Source organism: Mus pahari, chromosome 18, assembly GCF_900095145.1.
Source record: "Mus pahari chromosome 18, PAHARI_EIJ_v1.1, whole genome shotgun sequence".
Lineage (NCBI taxonomy): Eukaryota > Metazoa > Chordata > Mammalia > Rodentia > Muridae > Mus > Mus pahari.
This window is the reverse complement of record NC_034607.1, coordinates 52247530-52268816: the sequence shown is the minus strand read 5'-3', so window position 1 is coordinate 52268816 and position 21287 is coordinate 52247530. Positions and strand designations below refer to the sequence as shown.

Genomic DNA, 21287 nt, shown 5'->3' with positions numbered 1-21287 from the left:
CAAGCAATGTCAGGTAGCGGTTCTCTGTCTAGGGACTGAGCTGAGCAAAACAGGAATCCTGAGAGAGATGAGCATGTAGTGAAAAGTTTGCATGTCATTTAAATGTAATTGATCTTTTTTTTTGAGACAAGAGTCTCATGGAGCCAGAGGTAATCCTGAACTTCTGATCCCCTTGTCTTCATCTCTGGAGGGGCAGAGGAGACAGACATGCACCACCACACTCACACTTGGCTTGATGTGATGCTTGGAACTGGACTCAGGGCCTCTTCATGCATGCTAAGCAACCAGTCTGCCAACTGAAGCACCTTTCCACCCCCCTAACACATTAAATCACAGAAGAAGGCAAAAAAATTAAATAGCCTTTGTTGTGTTAATAACAGTGTGTTTTCTATCAATTACTCTCAAAAGCAGTTGGGATATGCTGTCTCAGACCTCTAGTCCCAATATTTGGGAAGCTAGGTTTACGAGAGGAATCATGTGTTTGTTTGCCTGATTTACTGAGTCTCAATGCTGCCTGCAAAAAGATCAGGGCAGGGTGTAGTTGTCCACTCCTTTAATCCCAGTAATTGCGGGGCAGAGGCAGGTGGATCTCTGAGGCCATCTTGGTCTACAGAGCAAGTTCCAGGACAGCCAGGGTTGTTACATAGAGAAACTGTTTCAAACAAAACAAAACAAAACCCAAAGGGGTGGGAGAATAAAGAAAGAAAAGGGAAAGTGAGGGCAATGGAGGAATAAATAAATAAGGAAAAGAAGAAAATCCATTAATGGAAAATTTTGAAGAAGTACAAATTACAGAATGCTGAATGGAACGCTCTAAGAAAGCTGTAACATCTCCCCAACATGCACAAGCACGTCTTGCATACTCTTAACCAGCAAAGTCAGAATTCAGGCCCCAAGCGCGATGTCCTTCCTTATCCCTTACTTTAGCATGTGTCACCACAACTCAGATACTCAATAGTTTATAACCTTCCTTACTCATTCTAGGATGCCAGCATGATCCTAATTTAGAACCAGACAAAGACATTGCCAAAGTGAAACAGTTAGCAAATGTAATGCTGTATGTACAAGAAGGAGGAAATACCACAGTCGAGGGGGGTTTAGTTCAGGAATGCAAGGCTGGTTCAACCTCCAGAAGTCCACTTGTACATAGTAGCCGTCCAAAGAGGAGAAACACCACTTATCCATTGATAATGTAAAGGCATCTAACAAATTAAATACCTAGTCACAATAATAATAATAATAATAAACTCCCAGTAGACTAAAAATGGCAAACAACATCCTGAACTCCACAGAAAACAACTTCAAAATAAACTCCCAGACATGTGCTTACTGGTGAAAAGCTGGGATACTTTCCCTAAAATCACACGAATTTCCTCTCCCATTAGTAGTGCTCTGCATTGTCCTGAAAATCCTTGTTCTTGTGATAAGATTAGAAATGAATTAAAATATTTGAGTGGGAAGGACTCCACAGACCTTACAGAGGGCAGAACTGTCTTTACAGAAAGTCTGGAATTAGTGACCCAAAGTTCCTAGAACTTACAAGCAAATATAAGGCTAACATAAAAGTCACCTGATTTCCTGTAAGAGATACTATTCTGATAGCACAAATGAAATAAATCTTGGCTGCCAACTTAACAAAATTCATGCACACCTCTGTATGAAAACTCACAGACCCCACATGAAAGAAATCAAGGAGTATCTAGTAGACAGATCCTTCAAATTCACGGAGCCAGATTATGAGGTCAGTTCTTGCTGATCCAATCTATAGACTCAATACAATTTGAACAGAAATACCATATATTAGTCTAATTAGATATCAGCAGATATATTCTGATACCTAAATTTCTATTCCAAGACAAATGACACAGAATTTCACAGTACCAACACGGAGCCTCAGTGCAGACAAATTGAAAACCACAGAGAAGACTGGGGAATCCCAGGATAGAATGCAAACTCTGACGAAATAATCTGTATTGTAAATGCATACAGACAGCTCACCAAAGGACTCAAGGGAGGCAGAGGGTTAACTAATGACCCAAAATTAAAAGACTGATAAAACAATGTAAGAAAAAAGCATCCATAAACTCTGTAGGTGTTATGAGCTAAATTATGCCCTTAAAATCCATCCATGGAAGCCCTAACCTTTAGTATACCGGAGCGGGACTTCATTTGAAAACAAAGCCTTTAAAGAAATCTTTTAATTAAAATATGGCCATCAAAGTGGACCTTCATCAAATCTGATTGTTGCCCTTCTCAAAACAGCACACTAGAACACACCAAGACACACAGACAGGGAACAATAGGAAGAAGCACTGGGGATAGGGAGGAGCACTGGGGATAGGGAGGAGCACTGGAAATAGGGAGGAGCACTGGGGGTAGGGAGGAACACTGGGGATAGGGAGGAGCACTGGGGGTAGGGAGGAGCACTAGGGATAGGAAGGAGCACTGGGGGTAGGGAGGAGCACTAGGGATAGGAAGGAGCACTGGGGGTAGGGAGGAGCACTGGGGGTAGGGAGGAGCACTGGGGGTAGGGAGGAGCACTGGGGGTAGGGAGGAGCACTGGGGGTAGGGAGTAGCACTGGGGATAGGGAGGAGCACTGGGGCTAGGGAGGAGCACTGGAGGTAGGGAGGAGCCCTGGGGATAGGGAGGAGCACTGGGGATAGGGAGGAGCACTGGGGATAGGGAGGAACACTGGGGGTAGGGAGGAGTACTAGGGATAGGAAGGAGCACTGGGGATGTGGGGGGAAGCAGCAGATCTTTTCCTTTCAATCCTCACAGGAAAACAACCTTGTCACTGTCTGGATCTTAGAAAATATTGATTCCCATGGTTTAAGCCACCTAGTTTGGGATATTCTGTTATGGTAGCATTAATTTAGTATGCTAATAGAAAAAGTTGTCGTCCACGTCCATTTGGGTTATCAGTTCTCGTATCTATACACGTTGCGGTTTGAACATGGAATGGCCCCAATAGGCTTAGGTTTGAGTAGTTGGCCTTCAGTCCATGGTGCTATCTGGAAGGCTGTGGACTTCAGTGCATGTGACATCTATGCCTATGCAAGCCTGGTGGTTCTTCCTCAGGTGGAGGTCCTTCTTCCTCCCCAATGCCCTTCTATGAGACAAGATGTCTCACAGACATGACACAAAACAAGAGGCTGGTCTGGCCAGCTAAGGACCTAGGGATCCTGCTTGTCTCTGCCTCTTCAGCAACAGCATTACAAGTACATGCTCCCAGCAGTTTGTCCTCTCTCTCTCTCTCTCTCTCTCTCTCTCTCTCTCTCTCTCTCTCTCTCAACTTGGGTTCTGGGTATGACCCTGCTGGAGTAGGTGGAGTAGGTGTGTCACTGTGGGTGTGGGTTATAAGACCCTCATCCTAGTTGTCTAAAAGCCAGTGATCTGTTAGCAGCCTTCAGATGAAGATGTGGAACTCTCAGCTCCTCCTGCACCATGCCTGCCTGGATGCTGCCATGCTCCTGCCTTGATGATAATGGACTGAACCTCTGAACCTGTAAGCCAGCCCCAATGAAATGTTGTCCTTGTAAGAGTTGCCTTGGTCATGGTCTGTTCACAGCAGTAAAACCCTACTAGGACAACCCCACAACTTACTCTTAAAATAAAAGCTGTTCTAAATTACAGAACATTCGACAGCCTTGAAAATAAAGCCCAGAGCTTCAAGGTGACCATATAGAAAATCGCTGTCTGTCTTCTGGGGGAGATTTCTGTCTACTGGCCAATGGAAAATGTACTCAAGTAGCATACAGTAAATTATGGATGATGGCTCTCGGGTAGCTGAGGGAATGTCATCAGCAACGTTTGTGGGCTGTTGGGATATCATTACTCTGTGGGCGTTGACCCTGAGCCGAGAAGAGATGGGTCCACATGACTGCTGCTCCACTGGGCCCTATGGCTGGCATGTAACCGTTCACCAGAGCATATTACAAACTTTTCAGGAATGTAGTGAGTTGGTCGTTCAAATGCTGGTAGTTCGAGACTGGCCCCAGGGAGAGAACATTCACCACAGAAACGGGAAAATGCTGCAGATCTGGTTGGTTTTGTTGGCAGCTAGTTTTGTCAGCACTCATGCTCAAACGCCCGGGGTCCCGACTCAAACTTCTGCCTTTGTCTTTAAGGGGCAGAGAGGCCTTGAACAAGTCTGAGTTTCACTTTATTCCTTGAGAAAAATGATAGGGGAATGTCTCCCTTTCAAAGGTTCTTCTATCTCTCAAATCCCAGGAGTTTACCCCAAGAGGATGCTTTGATCTTCATTCCAGAACCCCTCCACCTAGAGCCCCCCGCTTGCTTCCCAGGTCTGACCTCACACCTCACCAAGCTGTCCTTTGTGCTTTGAGGTCCAGCACATATTGGCTCTTTGGGCCCACAGGTCTGCTTGGGGCCCTCCCCTCCCCGTTATCAATACTGTCCTCCTTCCTACCCTCACCCCCATTCTTTTACTCTAGTCACCTCCTGCCTACCCATCAGGCCTCTCTGGGAGAGACCGCTTCTTTCCCTGAGCCTTCCCTGACCTGCTCTAGGCCAGCCCAGGGCCCTCCCTGGGTTTCTCTGGTCGTGCCATGTATTTCCTCTATCATAACTCTTATCAGCTTTTATTGTTATGGCCTCATTGTCTGCTGTTCCCACCCGAGTGTCAAAGAGGGCAGAGACTGGATGCCTCCTGTTCTATGAGAGCATCCGGAACCACACCTGGCACATGGAAGTGTCTTAGCAAACATTGTTAATCTGCTGTCTGGACGACACAGGCATTTTCTTGGTGGCTTCTCCACAACCTTCTCCTTCAAGAGATGGCAGGTGAGCAGATTCCCAGCAAGGAGCAACTGCCAGCCCTGCTTCTAAGAGGGAGGGAGGTGTCTGTGAAGGTTGCAGTCCTTTTCCCAGAATGCATCTCTGCCCTTGGCTCGATGTCCCTACACACAAGCCAGCTGTGTTCCCCTCAAGGTAGTGTGCTCACTTACCACAGGAGTAAATACTCAAGTTGGCTACAACAGAGCCTGGGCAAACTATTAATTGTGTTAATGAGGGAGTATTGTGAACAAATTGGAGGGTGTGTGTGTGGGCAGGAGGGGACCCAACACTAGTGTCACCTGCCAATGAAGTTCCATATTCTAAGGAGCCATAGGAATCATGGGCTGTGGACTCTAAACCCTCCCAAGAGGAACCATTACTTGCCCGGACTTCACAGGGATAATGAAGGGAAGTTGGCAATCAACCTTTGGGTTATGCTCAAGACATTCTCAGACCAGACAGTCTGAGAATCACAAGGCTAGCTCCTCCTGTGTGGTCATCTTAGGTGTGGGTAGGGAAACTGAGGCCCTGCAAAGGATAATATTATTATTCTATAGTATTAATAATCTCCCCAAGGCCGCCTGGCTGTGATCGAGCTTAACTAGTGCTCTGGTCTGGATTCTGCCCTGGGGCTTGCTGCCCAGCAGCAATTCATCAAGTAGACACAGCAAGGGACAGAAGGAGATCCAAATCGGGGCAGTGCACTGAAGCAAAGCCCAGGCTGGTCCATCAGGAAGCCACAAACATTTCATCCTCGTGGCCACATGTGTCCAGGGAACTCCTCCCGCCAACCTCACATCTTCTTAGGGGTAGGCCTTTTTGCTTTGTTTTATTTTTTTGTAAACTAAATACATGCATTAAGAGATTGTGGTTCACTAGGGGCAGCCATCAATTTATGATAATTCAGAGAATATCTATGGGATTGTTCATCCAAGAAATAGACACAGTCCGTAGGGAGTCCTGCTGTAGCATAGTGTGGCAGATGCAATGTGAAAGGAGGAAGAAATGACCACGTTTTCTAGAGAAGGCCAGGGCAAGTGAGTTAACATTAGAGGGTGAGAAGGAGCGACCTAGCCAAACAAAACCCACCACAGTCTAGGAAAAGTTCTGGTGTTCTTAAACAGAAGCTCTGAGGGAACGGGCTGTGTGGGGACTGTTGCCGTTCAGGATGGAGGAAGCGTATCTTACACCTGGACGTGTCAGAGGTCAGTCCTCAGACCGCACTCCCGCACTCATTAGGCTCAAGAGGTGACTCAGAGATAAGGTCACTAGAGGAAGCAGCTAGGAAGATATACGGGGACCGTCTCATGAGACAGAAAGATCTGCGTGCAAGTGCCAGTGACAAAACTTGCCTGGACGAAGCCAACAAGAGCCCAAGGTTGTGGATGTTACTGTGTAAGAGGCCCGAGGACCTCCAGACGTTATCTTGAGACAGCACAGTCCTTCTGTGCTTCTCGGCAACCAAATGTCCCAGTTTCTTGCTTTATAAAGAATATGGGCAGAGACAGTATAAGAGACTCAGCGCTAAGGCATGAACAGAAGGCACAGCCTTAGTCGATTAGCCTGCTAGCACATGATCATAAAGAGAAGCAAAGCCAACTAAGTGTGGCCCCAGGGTCTCTGCTTGATGTGATGGCTGTACTCTTCCCTTCTCCACCCCTCCTGTGACCCAAGTCCCCTCAAAACAAACACGGCCAATGGGGAGGGCCACTGAGCCAGCCTCAGACTTTCACACAAAACTTACCTATCGCTGAGATTGTTTGCTGAAACAATTCCCATTTTTAGGAGCTCAGTCATTAGCCCAGGGCCTTAAAGAAACAAAGTCCTATGACTCAGGCTTGGAGAATCTAGTCTCTGCTTGAATCCACTGCAGTAATACTCCTTCCAATATACCTGCTTCTATAGAGCACTGAGTTCTTATAAAGAAATATCCAGATATTCAATTCCTCTTCACAGGAAAGGTCTGACGCCTCAGCATCTCACAGATGCCTTTGTTTGGAAGGATCTTCCAAACAAACCAGATGAAATTTTTTTTTTTTAATCAGTCTGCCAATTGGCAGGCCATTTCTATAGAGAATTCTACTAACTGGACACTCAGCCACTCATGTGAGTGTGTGCTCCCAGCAGGGCCATACCATTTCACATGTATGAACTCATGTGATCCCCACAGTATCTCTGTGGGGGGGGGGTTATCACCCTGATTCCACAGACAGAGAACCCACGGGTTAAAGATTCAACGTGTGCAGTGTGATCTGTTTTTGTTTGTTTGTTTGTTTGTTTTGAACTCTGACACAGGGCTCTCTGTTCTGTGTTATGTACCAGATCTAGAATAAACGTAGGTGATCATAGAGTCTCTGACCATTTTGTCTCTGAACACGTATTACTAGCTCAAACTTCATCAGGAATTTCTCTCTGGCTCTAAACTTCCTGTTGGTTCTGAATTTCCGATGATAACAAAATTCATAATCCTACTTGTGATCTGGCCAGCAGTATCGGGGCTTCCTCAGAGGAATGTAAACACAGCATTGGTCCCAGCCACTGGTCCGTGCTCTCTCCCGCCCTGCTCCACTTCATCATGTCACAGTGACTCTGTCCCAGGCTATAGCTAGCAGAAAACACTGATGGAAATCAGTTTGGGGCAAAGAAAGAAAAGCCTCATCCTAAAATAAATCTGGACCCCTAAAAGACAGCTCCATCTCATCCTAAAATAAATCTGGACCCCTAGAAGACAGCTCCATCTCATCCTAAAATAAATCTGGACCCCTAAAACACAGCTCCATCTCAGGATTATGGGATAATATTTAGCATGCCTTTATCAGCGGACACATTATTCAGTTGTCAGCACGGCAGTGGGGACGGATGAGTCTCATGACTGAGGGACTCGGGCATGACATGCAGTGGGGGGAAGATCATCCAACAGGAAAACCGAGTTGCCAATGCGGCCTCTGAAGCTTTCCTGATTAGCAGATGTTTCAGGCTGTTGCAACTCAGTGACCAGGGATCAGCGCAGCCAGCTTCCATATATATCCCCGAGTCTGACATCTGTGGAATTACTCAACCTCAAAGGCAAAATATGTCCTAAATATTGCATCTGTTCCAGACATATACTTTTATTCTTGTCATCCCCTAAGTGGTACAATAGGACAACTGTTTACAAAGTCCTTGCACCGTTTTAGGTAGTGTAAGGAATGGAGAGATGACAGTTTACAGAGTAGATACTTAAGTTATTCATCTTGCATAAGATGCTTGAATATCTCTGGATTTTAGTATCTGCAGTGATCCTGGAGGTCTGCCACTGTAGATACTAAGTAATATGACTATTTTTCCTGCCTTGTGCTTCTAACAAAGTAGTTCTCAATTTGTGGGTCATAATGCCTTTGGGAGTCGAGTAACCCTTTCACAGGGGTCACATATAAGACATCCTGCATATTAGATATTTAAGTTATAGTAAATTAACAGTAGGAAAATTACAGTTAGCAAAAAAAAAATAAGTTTATGGTTGGCAGTCACTACAAGATGAGGATCTGTATAAAAGGGTCACAGCATTAGGAAGGTTGAGAACCACGGGGGTAACAGGAATGTATTATGAAATTATAAGTTAAAAAAGCTTCTTTCCCTGGAATACTGTCTGGTGCTGAGTTCGAGGGTCTGCTTGATTGGACCCTTAACTTGCACAACAGAATCCACACACCTATCATTCACTGACCCAAACAAGGGCTTACATCATTGCCTTTACATCACTGGCTGTGCCCCACCCCACCTCCAGAGGCACACTTCTGTCAACTAGCCTATTAACCAACTCAAGCCAACCCCATGGGTCTTGCCACCATCTGCACACCACCTGCCGTTAGCACCATCTGACATCTGAGACAAGGATAACACGTGTGGTCGTTTAGGTGCTTGAACCCAGGTCCTTGGTATCAGTTTGTGGGAGCTGCCACAAACTGGATCACTTAAATGACAGGAATTGACTTCTCTCAGTTGTGACAATTAAATGGTCAAGGTCAAGACGCCAGCAGGTTGGTTTGTTCTGAGGGCGTTCTCCCTGGCTTGAAGAGGACCATCTTCTCTGGATGTCTTCTCAAGGTCCTTTCCTGTGCTTTCTTGGTTCTTTCTTTCATTTCTTCTAAGGATAACATTTGTCTTGCACTGACACCCACCCAGACCTAACTGCGATTACCTCTTTTAAAAGACTCCATTTTCAAATAGAGTCATATTCTGATGTGTTGGAGATTAAAGTTTCCGTGTTGAATTTTGATGGGCGGAGGGCTTGTCCCATACATTCTCTGACTCCCAAACTCAGTGTTCTCCATCCGCCCAGGCAGGAATCACAGACCCTTCCAGGTGCCAGGGACTGCACACAGCACTTCTGCGGATGTTTTCATCATGTAAATTTCAAAACAGTCCAAAGAGGTTTATGTTCTAATTCCCATGGTGTGGTGAAAAAAAAAAAAGCCACTTCAAACAGTCTGATTACTCTGGCTAGGGAGACACAACAAAGAAGAGGCTGACCCAGCCTGCAGGCCCAGTTCTTTGACCCCAAACTCAGTGTCGCCTCCAAAATAAAACTCTGCTTCCCATGTGAAACCGAGACGGGCAGTGGCAGGGACAGGGCGACCTGACAGTGTCACTGGAGGTGATGGGCTCTGGGAAGACCACTATCTTAGGAAACATCATAAATATTGTGGTGAGTAACCATAGCAACCTCAGTGTGTCCATGGTGATGCTGTGGTTATTGATGTCGTTGTAGTTAGAGACTTCTGGATAAAGACGGTAGGTAGAGTAACTATTACTATTTTCCTCTCTTTCCCACAACTATACAGAAAAACAAGAGAAGAGGCAACAGCCATATAATTCTGGAAGTGTGAAACACATGGATGTGTGGGAATGGATTTATCTGTCCAAAAAAGCTGAGTCCTGAACCAGCAATGAGCGAAATCGAGAAAAATTAAATTTATCCTGCAAATTTTCACCCCTCCTCCAGAGTTTAGGAATTTCTAGTAAGTTGTTTCTAGAGATGGAGATGTAGAGACTACAAGCATTGGTTGAGATGCAGTTATAAACCCAGGTGGCCAGGAAGCACCAACCCCTCATTTGCACCAGAGACTTATTTTCTGGAGAAAGGAAGCAGATGCTGCCAGATCTGGAGGGCGGGTACCCCGACAGTGAAGATGAGAGCAGTAGACAGGTACTTTACGGTGGTCCCCCAGCCCCCTCCTTCACTTGGCTCTGATAGCACTAGATGCATCTCTCAGTTCCAACGCCATCTGAGCAGCCATAATGAAGTATGCATTGTATAGTGGATACAAGTCACATTTCCCTGTAGGGACAAGAGTCTTCACTGGACAACAGAATCACTCTAGGAGGGAAGGTCTAAAATTATCCATAGACTTTTCCCAACCAAGCAGTCACCCGGACTAGTCTATCGTGAACCCAACATGAGTAGCCCCAATCCAAAAGTTAATTCTAGAGAAAGATAAAGTAAGGGAAGGAATCCTTTGCAATATCACGGCACCTTCCAGGACAAAAGGGTTTGCTTTTCCCTCCATCTTTCCAGGTAGACCACAGCTCTCTCTTCTCTCTCAAAATCTCACGTCTGTCATCTCTGACAGCCAGTGGTTGCTATATACACTGAGGAGGAGAAAGGTCCCCAGGTCACCTGACAGAAGGCTCACCCATCAAAACCATTTTACAGGATGGGCGAGGGGCTTGAAGTAGGAGATGTTTCTTTTATCTTTCGTGTGTGTGTGTGTGTGTGTGTGTTTGTGTGTATGCACGTGAGCATATGTACATGCATGTTTTTGCGTTCTGCTGGCACATGTATGGGTACATGTATGCCTAAGTGTGAGGTCAGCAATCATTCTCAATTGTTCTTCCACCTTATCCACTGAAGCAGACGCTCTCAACCAAACTTGGAATGTTTCAATATGGCTGGTGTCATTAGCCAGCTTCCTCTGGGGGTTCTTCCTCTGTCTTCTTGAGACTCGAATTGGAGGCAGGCCACCATACCAATGTGTCATTCGTGTGGGCTTCTGGGAGTTAGAGTTTGGTCCTCACACTTGTATACCAAGTATTTTAGCCTCAGAGCTACATCCCCCGTTCTGTGAGGAGAGACTTTTAACAGCTACAGTCAGGAAAAGTGAAAATGGTGTTTGAATGCATTCTTCTATAGCACTGAAAAGTGCCATAAAACAGCCATCCGTGGATATAGACATTTCCCTGTGCCCCCTTGGGTAGAGAGTCCAAGTCTAGGAGGGACTAGAGGAAAATGCTCCTGTGCGTCTCAACTTGGGCTTTAAGTGTGAGCCACTGGCTGGAGAAGTGACCCCGTCCCTTCCTTATTAAGACCACACTGACCAATAAGCTGCTAATTGGTGTATGTAAAACTTCCAGTGGGAAAGATACAAGACCAAATCTTAACTTTAACGACAAAGTACACACAGCCTGGCCTTGCCTATCTGCCACACAGACTCCTGTTCCTTACCACTCATGTTATATCAGACAGAAAACAATGGCCACCCTGCATCAGATGAGGCAGGGGCAGGAAGGCAAGGACACACACTCGTAGCCTCTCTGTCAACCTCAGACTCAGACCCTTGACAGCCCTTCTGATGGCGCTCGGGATAAAGGTGGCACAGGACATACAGACCTCATGGTCTTCCTGAATCTGTAATCTAAAACAGAGAGGAATGAGGTAGCCTTCAGATTTAAAAAAAAAAAAAAAAAAAAAAAGCATGTCAGAAATGCTTCAAATGGAGACTTTTGGGAAGTACAGCTCTACAAAGCAGCAGCAAGTCCCAGACTGGACAGCTCTAGAACAGAACATTCTGGAACAACAAGCATGCATTGGTTAGCATTGATGAGAGGAGTGCTGGCCTATGCTATCCCCGCCCCCCCCCATGAGCACTCGTGTGAGCAGTTCTCACTGAGAGAAGATGCATCTTAGATGTTAAGTTAACCAAGGGCTCAGCCTAACCGTGACTTAGAGATCCTACCTTGTTTAGGAGCAGCATTAATGCCATAGCAGGCAGGCAGGAAGGGAAGGCTGTGCAGAGCTGGCTACAGGTCATCATCCTGAAGGGAGAAGGGAATTCCTCTAGAATTGTAGCTCCCAAATGTATTGGTTTGAATGAGCCCATAGGTTCAGGTATTTGTAGGCAGTTGGTGGGGTGCTTTGAAGGGTTAGGTGCGGCGTTGTTGGAGGAGTTAAATTACTGGAGATGAGCTCTGAGGTTTCAAACACCCACTCCAGGCCTAGTCACACACTCTCCCCCTCCCTCCCTCCCTCCCTTCCTTCCTTCCTTCCTTCCTTCCTTCCTTCCCGTCTGCAATTAGCAGGATGTAAAGCTCTCAGCTGTGGCTCTAACGCCATGTATGTCACTATGCTCTGCTACCATGATTATGAAGGACAAAGTTGCTGAAATGGCAAGCCAGTGCCCAATTAAATACTTTCCTTTTTATAAGAGTTCCGTAGGCATGTGGAAAAAATTACAGTAGTGAACAAAATACCGAGGGAGCTGGGAACACGTTCAGAAACACACAGGTTCCTAAACCCCATCCATCTGGAACCCTTGGAGTATTACCTAGAGTTCGCATTTTGTTTTGCCTGTGACAGACTGTTCACATACGACAGAAGAGTGACTAGCATGCTGCTTCAGTGAACGCCAGCTCGTGGCTTTCTTGTCTCGCCCAATGTCATCCCACACATACCTATGTTAACCTGGCACCATAAGGGAGCTAGCATTCGCTCTTGATGGGAGTGTCTGTGTGGAGAACTCATTAGGGATGGAATTCGTGTAATCTGGATTACCTAGGGGGTGGGGTAGATGGTTAAGGGAAATGATAAGGTTGAAAGTTCAAGGGCCAGCGAGGTCCTGAGAGCACACGTGGTACCTGTGAGAAATGTGACACTATGACTTGTGTGTCTGCCCTTCTGAAATGCATGTTGGAGCTGACGCTGTGATGGAGTTAGAGATGGGCTCTTAGGTTCTTCAGGTGCTTCGACCATATAGGCTCCATCTTCACCGTTGCCCTAATGCCATTACCACAGGGGAGGATTTACTATGTCTTTCCATGTCCTCCCTTTACTCTGGCCACCATTCTTTTTGCCCTTAGGCCATATGGTGCTCACTGTCACATTATGGCAGAGCATGGAAGCCATTATCAGATACCAGCCTCTCGATGCTGGCCTTCAAGTCTCCACTGGTGTGAGTCACAGAGCTTTCTCTCTTATAAATTACCCAGGATCAAGTATTCTCTTACAGCAGCTCCAAAAGAGCAAGAGACACAGAGACGTCATGGGTTAGAAAAAGCACCCCTGACTTCCACTTCCCAAGTCTCCACTTAGCCTGCATCTATCACCAAACCACTGAGCTTCGCACAGCAGTCCTGCAGCCAATGTGACAGGGAGTCAGAGCACACAGTGGGGTTTGGGCTTCATTTTCCAGGGACCAAAGGATGCTAAGAATGGGGTCATGTGCATCAGCCCAAGCTTTGAAAGAGTGTTGTGCAATGGAAGGGGAGAAAGGCAGATAGAGGGATGGAGAAAGCGAACTACTACATATCAGCAGGGAAGAGGAAGGGAAACAGAGGGATGGAGAGGGAGGGAGGGAGAGAGAGGGGGGGGGGTAGAGGGAGTGAGAGGGAACAGTAAATGGGCGACTGTGTGCTCTTGTTCTAGAGAGACCTGGGGGCTGGATGTAGAGATTTCAGAATGACTGCATACAGGAATTATGTGAACTCATGGAAAGGTTAAAATTGTAGGGAGAGCAGTTAGCATAAATAAACGGAATACAGATGGCTGAAGACTCCAGGGGCAATCTGGCTTTCATAGACTGGGGCAGAGGGGGAAGAAGCCAGCAGAGGAGAGATGGAGGTTGAGGAGATACGGTGAGGTGAGAAGGGAAGGCAGAGTGAGAACAATACCTCACTGAAGAATGAATAAAACAGGGAAGACAGTGTTGCTGGGACAGACACAAAGGCGCACTGCAGAGGAGGGACATGCCGAGGGAGCTCGTCTGTCAGTCTGTCGGGCTGGGTGACGGGGCTCATGGTGTCCCCGGGTGGTGGTGAGTCACTACACTCTGGCCCTGTTGCTCATCAGGAATGGCTTTGGGCTACTGATTGCAAGGGAGTCTCTGATTCTGCTAAGTAAGACGTTGATGCTTGTCTCCGCGGAACAGAGCGGACACATCCCAAGGGATGAGAGTTCTTGTCACTGACATCTAATGAGACGCTCGCTGCCTTGAAGTAGAGATGACATTTCACACACCTAACTTCCATAATTCCAACTAGCTTGTAAATTGCTCTGGGGAGAGGGGGCAACGGTGTAAATCAGTGGTTTTCAACTTTCCTAATGCTTCGACCCTTTTTTTTTTCTTTTGAGACAGGGTTTCTCTGTATAGCCCTGGCTGTCCTGGAACTCACTTTGTAGACCAGGCTGACCTCGAACTCAGAAATCTGCCTGCCTCTGCCTCCCAAGTGCTGGGATTAAAGGAGTGCGCCACCACACCCAGCTGCTTCAACCCTTTAATACAGTTTCTTGTGTTGTAGTGACCCCCCCAATCATAAAATTATTTCGTTGCTATTTCATAACTATAATTCGCTAGTCATGAATCATGCTATAAAGATCTGATATGCAACCTCTATGGGGGTCACAACCCACAGGGTGAGGACAGGTGATCTAAATTTTGTATACATCACCAGTGGTAGAGGCAGCAATGAAAGTCTCAAATTACAACGAATTCACCAGTGACAGAGCTGCATGGACACACCCTGGCTGATGCATCCAGACAAGAGTAACGGCCAGAGGCCCCTGGAATGAACCAAGGAAGGTGTAGGGAACCAAGGAAGCCCTAACTGAATCTAAAGGATGGAAGGAAGCCCCGCGTGTATACTGTTGACAAGACACAGCCATAGCAAGGAATTGGGCAAAGCCTTCCTCAGGTCCACAATCACTGCTCACAAACAACCTACCAGTGTGTGCAAAACTAGCCACCGTAGCTTTCTCCTCCAGGATGTCTGCAGCCTGAGACTGCTCACCCGCAGACGCTTCCTGCCAAGGCCAGCTAGCAGGCTCTGGATGCTCTCAGTGGGGTCGCTGATGCAGCCCACCCGACGTCAGCTTCCCTGTACAGGCATCTGTCCTTTCCCCAGCCCCTTGCCATCTCAGTTTGCAAAGCTTCGGGGGTGGGGTGGGGGGCAGGGCAGGGCAGGGCAGGAAGGCTAATAAGGCAGACTGTTGTGGAGACAGCTACCCACCTCGATGGTTCAGAACACTGTGCTCTGAGGAAGGAGGGAGAGGAAGCACCACTGGCCTGCAGTCCCAGGGAGCCACATTCTGTACGCTCCCTCCCCTGCCCACCAAATGACACAACACAACACAGACGATAATACAACGTCACTATTGAGAGGATGACACGATCCGTGACAAAGGCATGGGGTCTCTAAAAGGCTGTTCCTAAACTCATGTGACAGACCCCTGAGTAAGTAGAATTACAGGTCTGTACCATTCCGTTCCCCATGAACATACAGATCTTATAGATACACTTGCCTTTGCATTCATCGAAAGGGGTTTTTCCTAGAGTGGGCCCAGTAGCGCCTGAGAGGATGCTGTCATCCTTCTCTGAGGTTAGAGCGTCTGAGAAGGAAGCCTTTCTCTCTGGCTGGCCCTAAGCATGCCTCACGTACTCTAAAGTTTCCGGAACGAAAGTTGTGTCCATCAGCGCATGATCTTAGGAGAAGAACCTAGACTTCAGGAGTGGACTTTGCTTGCCTTCACCACCGTACGGTGAGGCACTGAGCACACGGCATGGATAAGAGTTTGGGAAATAATGTGTAGGGGTTGTGCCAAGGCCAGACAGCAACACACAGCACAGAAACGGATCCCCACCGGAACAGGCTAGGGCAGCGGTTCTCAACCTGTGGGTCCCGACCCCCTGGGAGTTGAACAACTCTTTCATAGGGGTCACATATCAGATATCCTGCATAGAAGATCTTTATATTAGGATTCATAACAGCAAAATCAGAGTTATTGAAGGGACCAGGATTGGCACAAGATACACCCAAACCAAGTTCTCAACACAGAGGGGATTTATTTGCCCCAGAGAGACCAATGTCAACCCCAGGCAAAAAACCTTTATCAGTTTGCATAGAAACGGTGTTAGGGTGAAGCGTTTGATTTTGATTGGGTATGTTAATTAAGGCTGCTGCCCAAGGGGGCTTTGGGTTGCCAGTCTTCAGTGCTTTGATAGCTAGACCTTGGTAGTCAGCCTCAGGAGGAAGAAGTAGCCAAATAAGGGAATAGGCCTTGTTGGCTAGCTTCAGGAATGTAATTTAATGGCGTGTGTGTGTGTGTGTGTGTGTGTGTGTGTGTGTGTGTGTGTTTTAGCGAGGCAGAGGGAACTATAAAGGGCAAAGCCTGCCAGCTTGTCATGTTTGGGCTGGCTAGAGTGCCTTCATTTATGAAGCAGCAATGGAACCGATTTTATGGCTGGAGTCACCACAACATGAGGGTCGCAGCATCAGAGCTGAGAGCCACTGGGTTAGAGTATGGTCCACAGGGAAGCGCTGACTCCCCCCCCCCCCGCCCATCCCCTCCTCACTCCTGGCTTTGTGAAGCTGAAGAATTACAGCAGGGAGGGAAGCCTGGGGTGGGCATGACCAGAATCTTTCAAAGAATATACAGTCAAGGTGCTACTCCTGGGGCGGGTCAGACGTGTTGAGGTGTGTACCTAACTTTGACCTAAGCCAAGCTAGCTCCTCTTCCACCCAAGTTCTAGAAAACGGGGAAGCAAAGACCAAGTAAAGAAATGGACAGTCGTTGGAAGAACCTTCAGGACCTTCAGTATCCTTGTTGCTAATTATAAATATTTACGTCTTCCTCCCAGAATTCCTGACCTCACAGAAAAGCCTGTGGGGGGAGGGAGAGAGAGAGAGAGAGAGAGAGAGAGAGAGAGAGAGACTTGGAAAACGTGTGTGTGTGTGTGTGTGTGTGTGTGTGTGTGCTCGCGCGCACGTGTGCACGCGTATATGAGTTGGAAAGAGACTGGGCTACTAGCAATAAATAAAAGACTGGACAATCTGAAAAAAAAGTCACTTCCTGTTGGATCATGTCTAGTTACCACTCCCCACCCCCACCCCTGGTGTGTAAACCTCTAGCCCTCTACAGGACTTGTCCTTCCCAGAGTCTACTCACTGGAGACAACTAACCCAAACAAACTCAGGAAAGGGCGAGAGATGAGGAAGTAGAGGAAGCTTGTGGCACAGGAGGAAAAAGTCAAATAGAATGTCCTGATGTTCAAGGAAGAGGGTGGGGGAGACGGAGCAACGAAGGTGACCTCAAGATCACACAGAGCCAAGCCTTTAAATGTCATACTTGAGCTTTAAATCAAAATGGACACAAACAGCAGGTCAGATCTCCTGGGGCCTTTCAGATATTAACATTCCTAGTGATAAACACCCCTCATGCTCCCACCCTACCACCAAGTCTCCTGTATGCAAATTGAAACAAACAGCTAAGCTAAGGCCAGTTGCTGGGAAACCAGCTGGGCACTGGCCAGCGGTTGGTCGAGTGTCTGGAGGAGTCGTCCTCTTCTGTGTTTAGCAAAGGGAAGAGAGAAGACACTACCTGTAGATCACTCCGTGCTGGTGGAGAAACATGAGAGCCGATGTGACCTCTGCGGCATAGAACCGAGAACGAGGCTCATCAAATTTTCGGGACCGCTGAATCTGGAACATGAGGTCTCCACCGTTTACATATTCCATGACGAAGAAGAGGCGGTCCTGGAAGAAGAAAAGAAAATACTACTTTCTACACATCAGTACAGACCCTAGTTGGGAGCCAGTTAGGCTCTGGTGAGCCAGACAGGTCACTGGGACTCCAGGGGTGGGAGGAAGGTAGCCTCCAGGCAGGTGGTGGCTGATGGAGTGGTCCAGAGGGAGACACAAGGAGGGAGCGCTTGAGGCAGGGTGTTGAGTGCCGTATAAACTCTGCCTTTGCGTAGGGAGGTGCAGCTCAGTCGCAACAGGGCTTGCCTAGCATCCGAGAAGCGCTGGGTTAGACTTCCCGCACCCCATCAACTGAGTGTATCATGCAAGCCTGCAGTCCCAACTTTGGGGAATGAGTAGAGGTAGTAGGGTCAAAAGGTCGAGGTCATCCTTTGCTTCATGAGTTCAAGGCCACCCTGGGCTACTAAGCACCCCCCTATACACCTCACTTCTCTCTTTCTTCTATCACACACGTTGGAGATGGACAGAAAAGAGAACTAGGTTTTGATTTTAACCATACAGTGAGATGTGTCCCTAGGCAAGTCCCTACTCTGAAAACACAAGGTGTCGTGGCACGTGGGGGAGACTGAATAATGAACAATGGTTCTCTCAAAGAAAACACGGTCCTGCCCATAAGATGTTGGACCTGTGCTTTCTGGATATGGAAGGATTTCGCAGATATGACCAAGCCAGTCATCTTGAGAGGTGAGAAGGGAGGCCGAGGGATATCAGAACAGGGAGTCGGAGACAGTAATCATAGAAGCACATTAGAGCAGCAGAACCACCAACCAAGGATGCAGAAAGCCCCCAGGCTAGTGGCCCTCAGCCTTCCGAAGGCTGTTGCCCTTTAGTACAGTTCCTCATGCTATAGTGACCCCCCATGAATTATTTTCATTGCAACTTCCTAGCCGTAACTTTCGCTACTGTTATGAATCATAATGTAAATATCTGATATGCAGGATATCGGATGTGAAATCCCTATGAAATGGTCTTTTCACCCGCAAAGGGGGTCTAGACCCACAAGTTGAGAACCACTGCCCTGGATCCTGGAAGAAAGAAAAGTCTCCGAGGGCAATGGCCTAGGGTACTGACAACTTGATTTGGCCAGGGTAACTAACACCAGTCTCAGATGTATGGCCTTTACTGCTGTGACAGAATGTCCCACTATTTGAGGCCACTAAACTTGTAGCATTTTTGTTAGGATAGCTCTGGGAATTGAAATGACCTATGAGGCATCTTATAAAACAAACAAACAAACAAACAAACCAGCAACAAAGAGTCACGGTTAACAGGTCTGATTCCCTTGGGGTTCTGAACAATGTCCCCTCTTAGGAAGTGTTTCTCAGCCTTCCTAATACTGTGACTCTCTGACACAGTTCTTCATGTTGTGGTGACCTGCAACCATAACACCATTTTTGTTGCTACCATATGTCTGTAATTTTGCTACTATTATGAATCATAATGTAAATATTTTGGGTGAGAGAGATTTGCCAAGGGGGTCGAGATGCTCAGGCTGAGAACCACCAATGCTCTAGGGCTTCTCCCACTGAGGAGAGAGAGCCCCTTATCTGCATCTCCGGTGACTCGAGGAGAAAGAAGCCTGAATCCACTTTGCACTTTTCATCACGTCCTAAGCAGATTGCATGTGGGATATTGTTTAGGGAATTAAGAGAAGGGGGGAGGGACAGGCCGGTGTCTGGTGGTCTACAGTCAAGGGCAGAGTTTCGGAATGGGCAGAGTTGGGGAAATGCAAAGGGCGTTGAGCAAGACGAAGGTAAGGATGCTCTGTGGTTTAGGGAGCTGAGGAGGAGTCTAGAAAGAGCTTGACCGTGGGGACAGTAAGAGCAGAGGGAGGCCAGAGAGACAGAAGACACTGTGTCCACCCCATCCCCACCTTTCACTGTTCTCAATCGCATGTCTCATGTAGCCCAGGCTGGCCTAGAATTTGCTAGGAAGCCAACAATGATCCTTGAACTTTGATCCTCTTGCTTCCCACTCCCAAGTGCTGGAATTAGAGTTGGGTGCTGCCATGCCTGCTGTACGCTATGTTGGGGATCAGTCTACCAACTGAGCTAAGGTAATCAGTTCCCACATATAGTCTGAACGTAGAAATACATCCTAAAGAAGCTTCCTAGAGGACATTATGTCCTCCTAAGAGAGTAAATAGCTCTTCATTCACGAAGCACATCTACTTCACTACTATCAACTACTTGGCATACTAACCGCTACCATGGATGCTTTAGCGGTATTCACAGGGGGCCCAAGGTAGAACATCTCTCCCGTTTGTCTCTCACTTTAAGCCTCCCTTGTTCCCTGATCCCTCCCAGGGCATCAATTTGTCCACAGAAGTTCCTGCTGCCTTGCTGATTGCTAATAAGCATTCCCATTTATGAATCCAATAGTGCTCAGACCACCCACGCACGCACGTACCCACACACACGCATGCACCCACGCACGCATGCGCACACATAGTCATCTCTCTCTGCTCCTGAGGGTGGACACTATGATCTGCTTCATCCTCCCGCCACTGTGAATTCATTGCTCTGATGGACTGTAACGTGAAGTTATAAGCCCAAGAGCCTCTTCCTTCCCTGAGTTGCTGTTGGTTGGGAAATTTTATCATAACAACAGAAATAAAACTAAAACAGCCCTTTGGGGGGGGGGAGACAAGTGTTACATGTTTTTGCTAATATGTAGAATTTAGATTTAACTCTGTACCTGTGTGTGTACACAAGTGAAGAAAGATAAGGACCAAGGAAGGAAATGGACTAAGGAGATGAGACAAAGGGAAACAACGACTCAATATTAGCAAAATACAATGATATGTATATGAAAATGTCTTCTCAAAGCCTATTATTTTGTACAGTAAACCTTAATTTAAAGAAAGAAAAAGGATTCCTCCAAGGCCAACCCTTTTTGGCATCAGAATCATTTGGAGGATCATGAGAACAGGGGTCCTTGCGGTCCACACTGTTTCGATTTGGAACCTGAGTATCTGCCTCTCTAACAAGGTCCCGGGGGATGATGTTGGTCCAGTGATCACACTGTGAGAACCTCTGCCTTAGAAGCCATTGGCCCAGCCTTTCCCGAGGATAGCCCGAACACATACTGCCTGTTCACACTGCCCTACCAGCTGGAAAATTCCATCAGAAATAAGGACCGCAATACCTGCTCCATAGTCACAGACCCTGATCTGGAGCTGTGGCCCCAATGGAGGATTTCTTTGACTGAATTTAGAGAATCTAAATTTCTAAAGGGGAAAATCTCCCACTCCTGTTGCTGTATTCTATCCTAACGTTAGTCCTGTGGCACCGAGGACAGTGCCTGAACAGAGGCAAAGGGGAGTGCCCACCACAACTGCATCGCTCCCTGGCTGCCTGACCTCAGACAAAGAAATACTTCTCTCTGTGATCTGACCTATAAAAATGGGGATACAGGGCCTACATTGTAGATTATATTCTACTTTTTTTATTTTGCAGTACAAACTCGAGAGCTTCCTAAGCCATCTAATTATGTTAAATGGGCATGCCAAAATGACTGTTTTGGGGCTGGAGAGATGGCACAGCAGTTAAGAGCACTGACTGTTCTGAGTTCAATTCCCAGCAGCCACATGGTGATTCACAACCATAAGTAATGCAATCTGATTCCCTCTTCTGGTGTGTCTGAAGATAGCCATAGTATACACACACACACACACACACACACACACACACACACACAC

General features: G+C 47.1%; 1 protein-coding gene across 1 annotated transcript in view; it reads right to left on the bottom strand.

Moving 5' to 3' along the window:
- Positions 1-21287, bottom strand: part of Prkce (protein kinase C epsilon) — a 483940-nt gene that overhangs the window by 72218 nt on the left and 390435 nt on the right. Inside the window, exon 11 of the mRNA XM_021218600.2 lies at positions 17427-17581. Within this exon, the coding sequence (XP_021074259.1) occupies positions 17427-17581 (155 nt within the window). The remainder of the gene's footprint in view (positions 1-17426; positions 17582-21287) is intronic.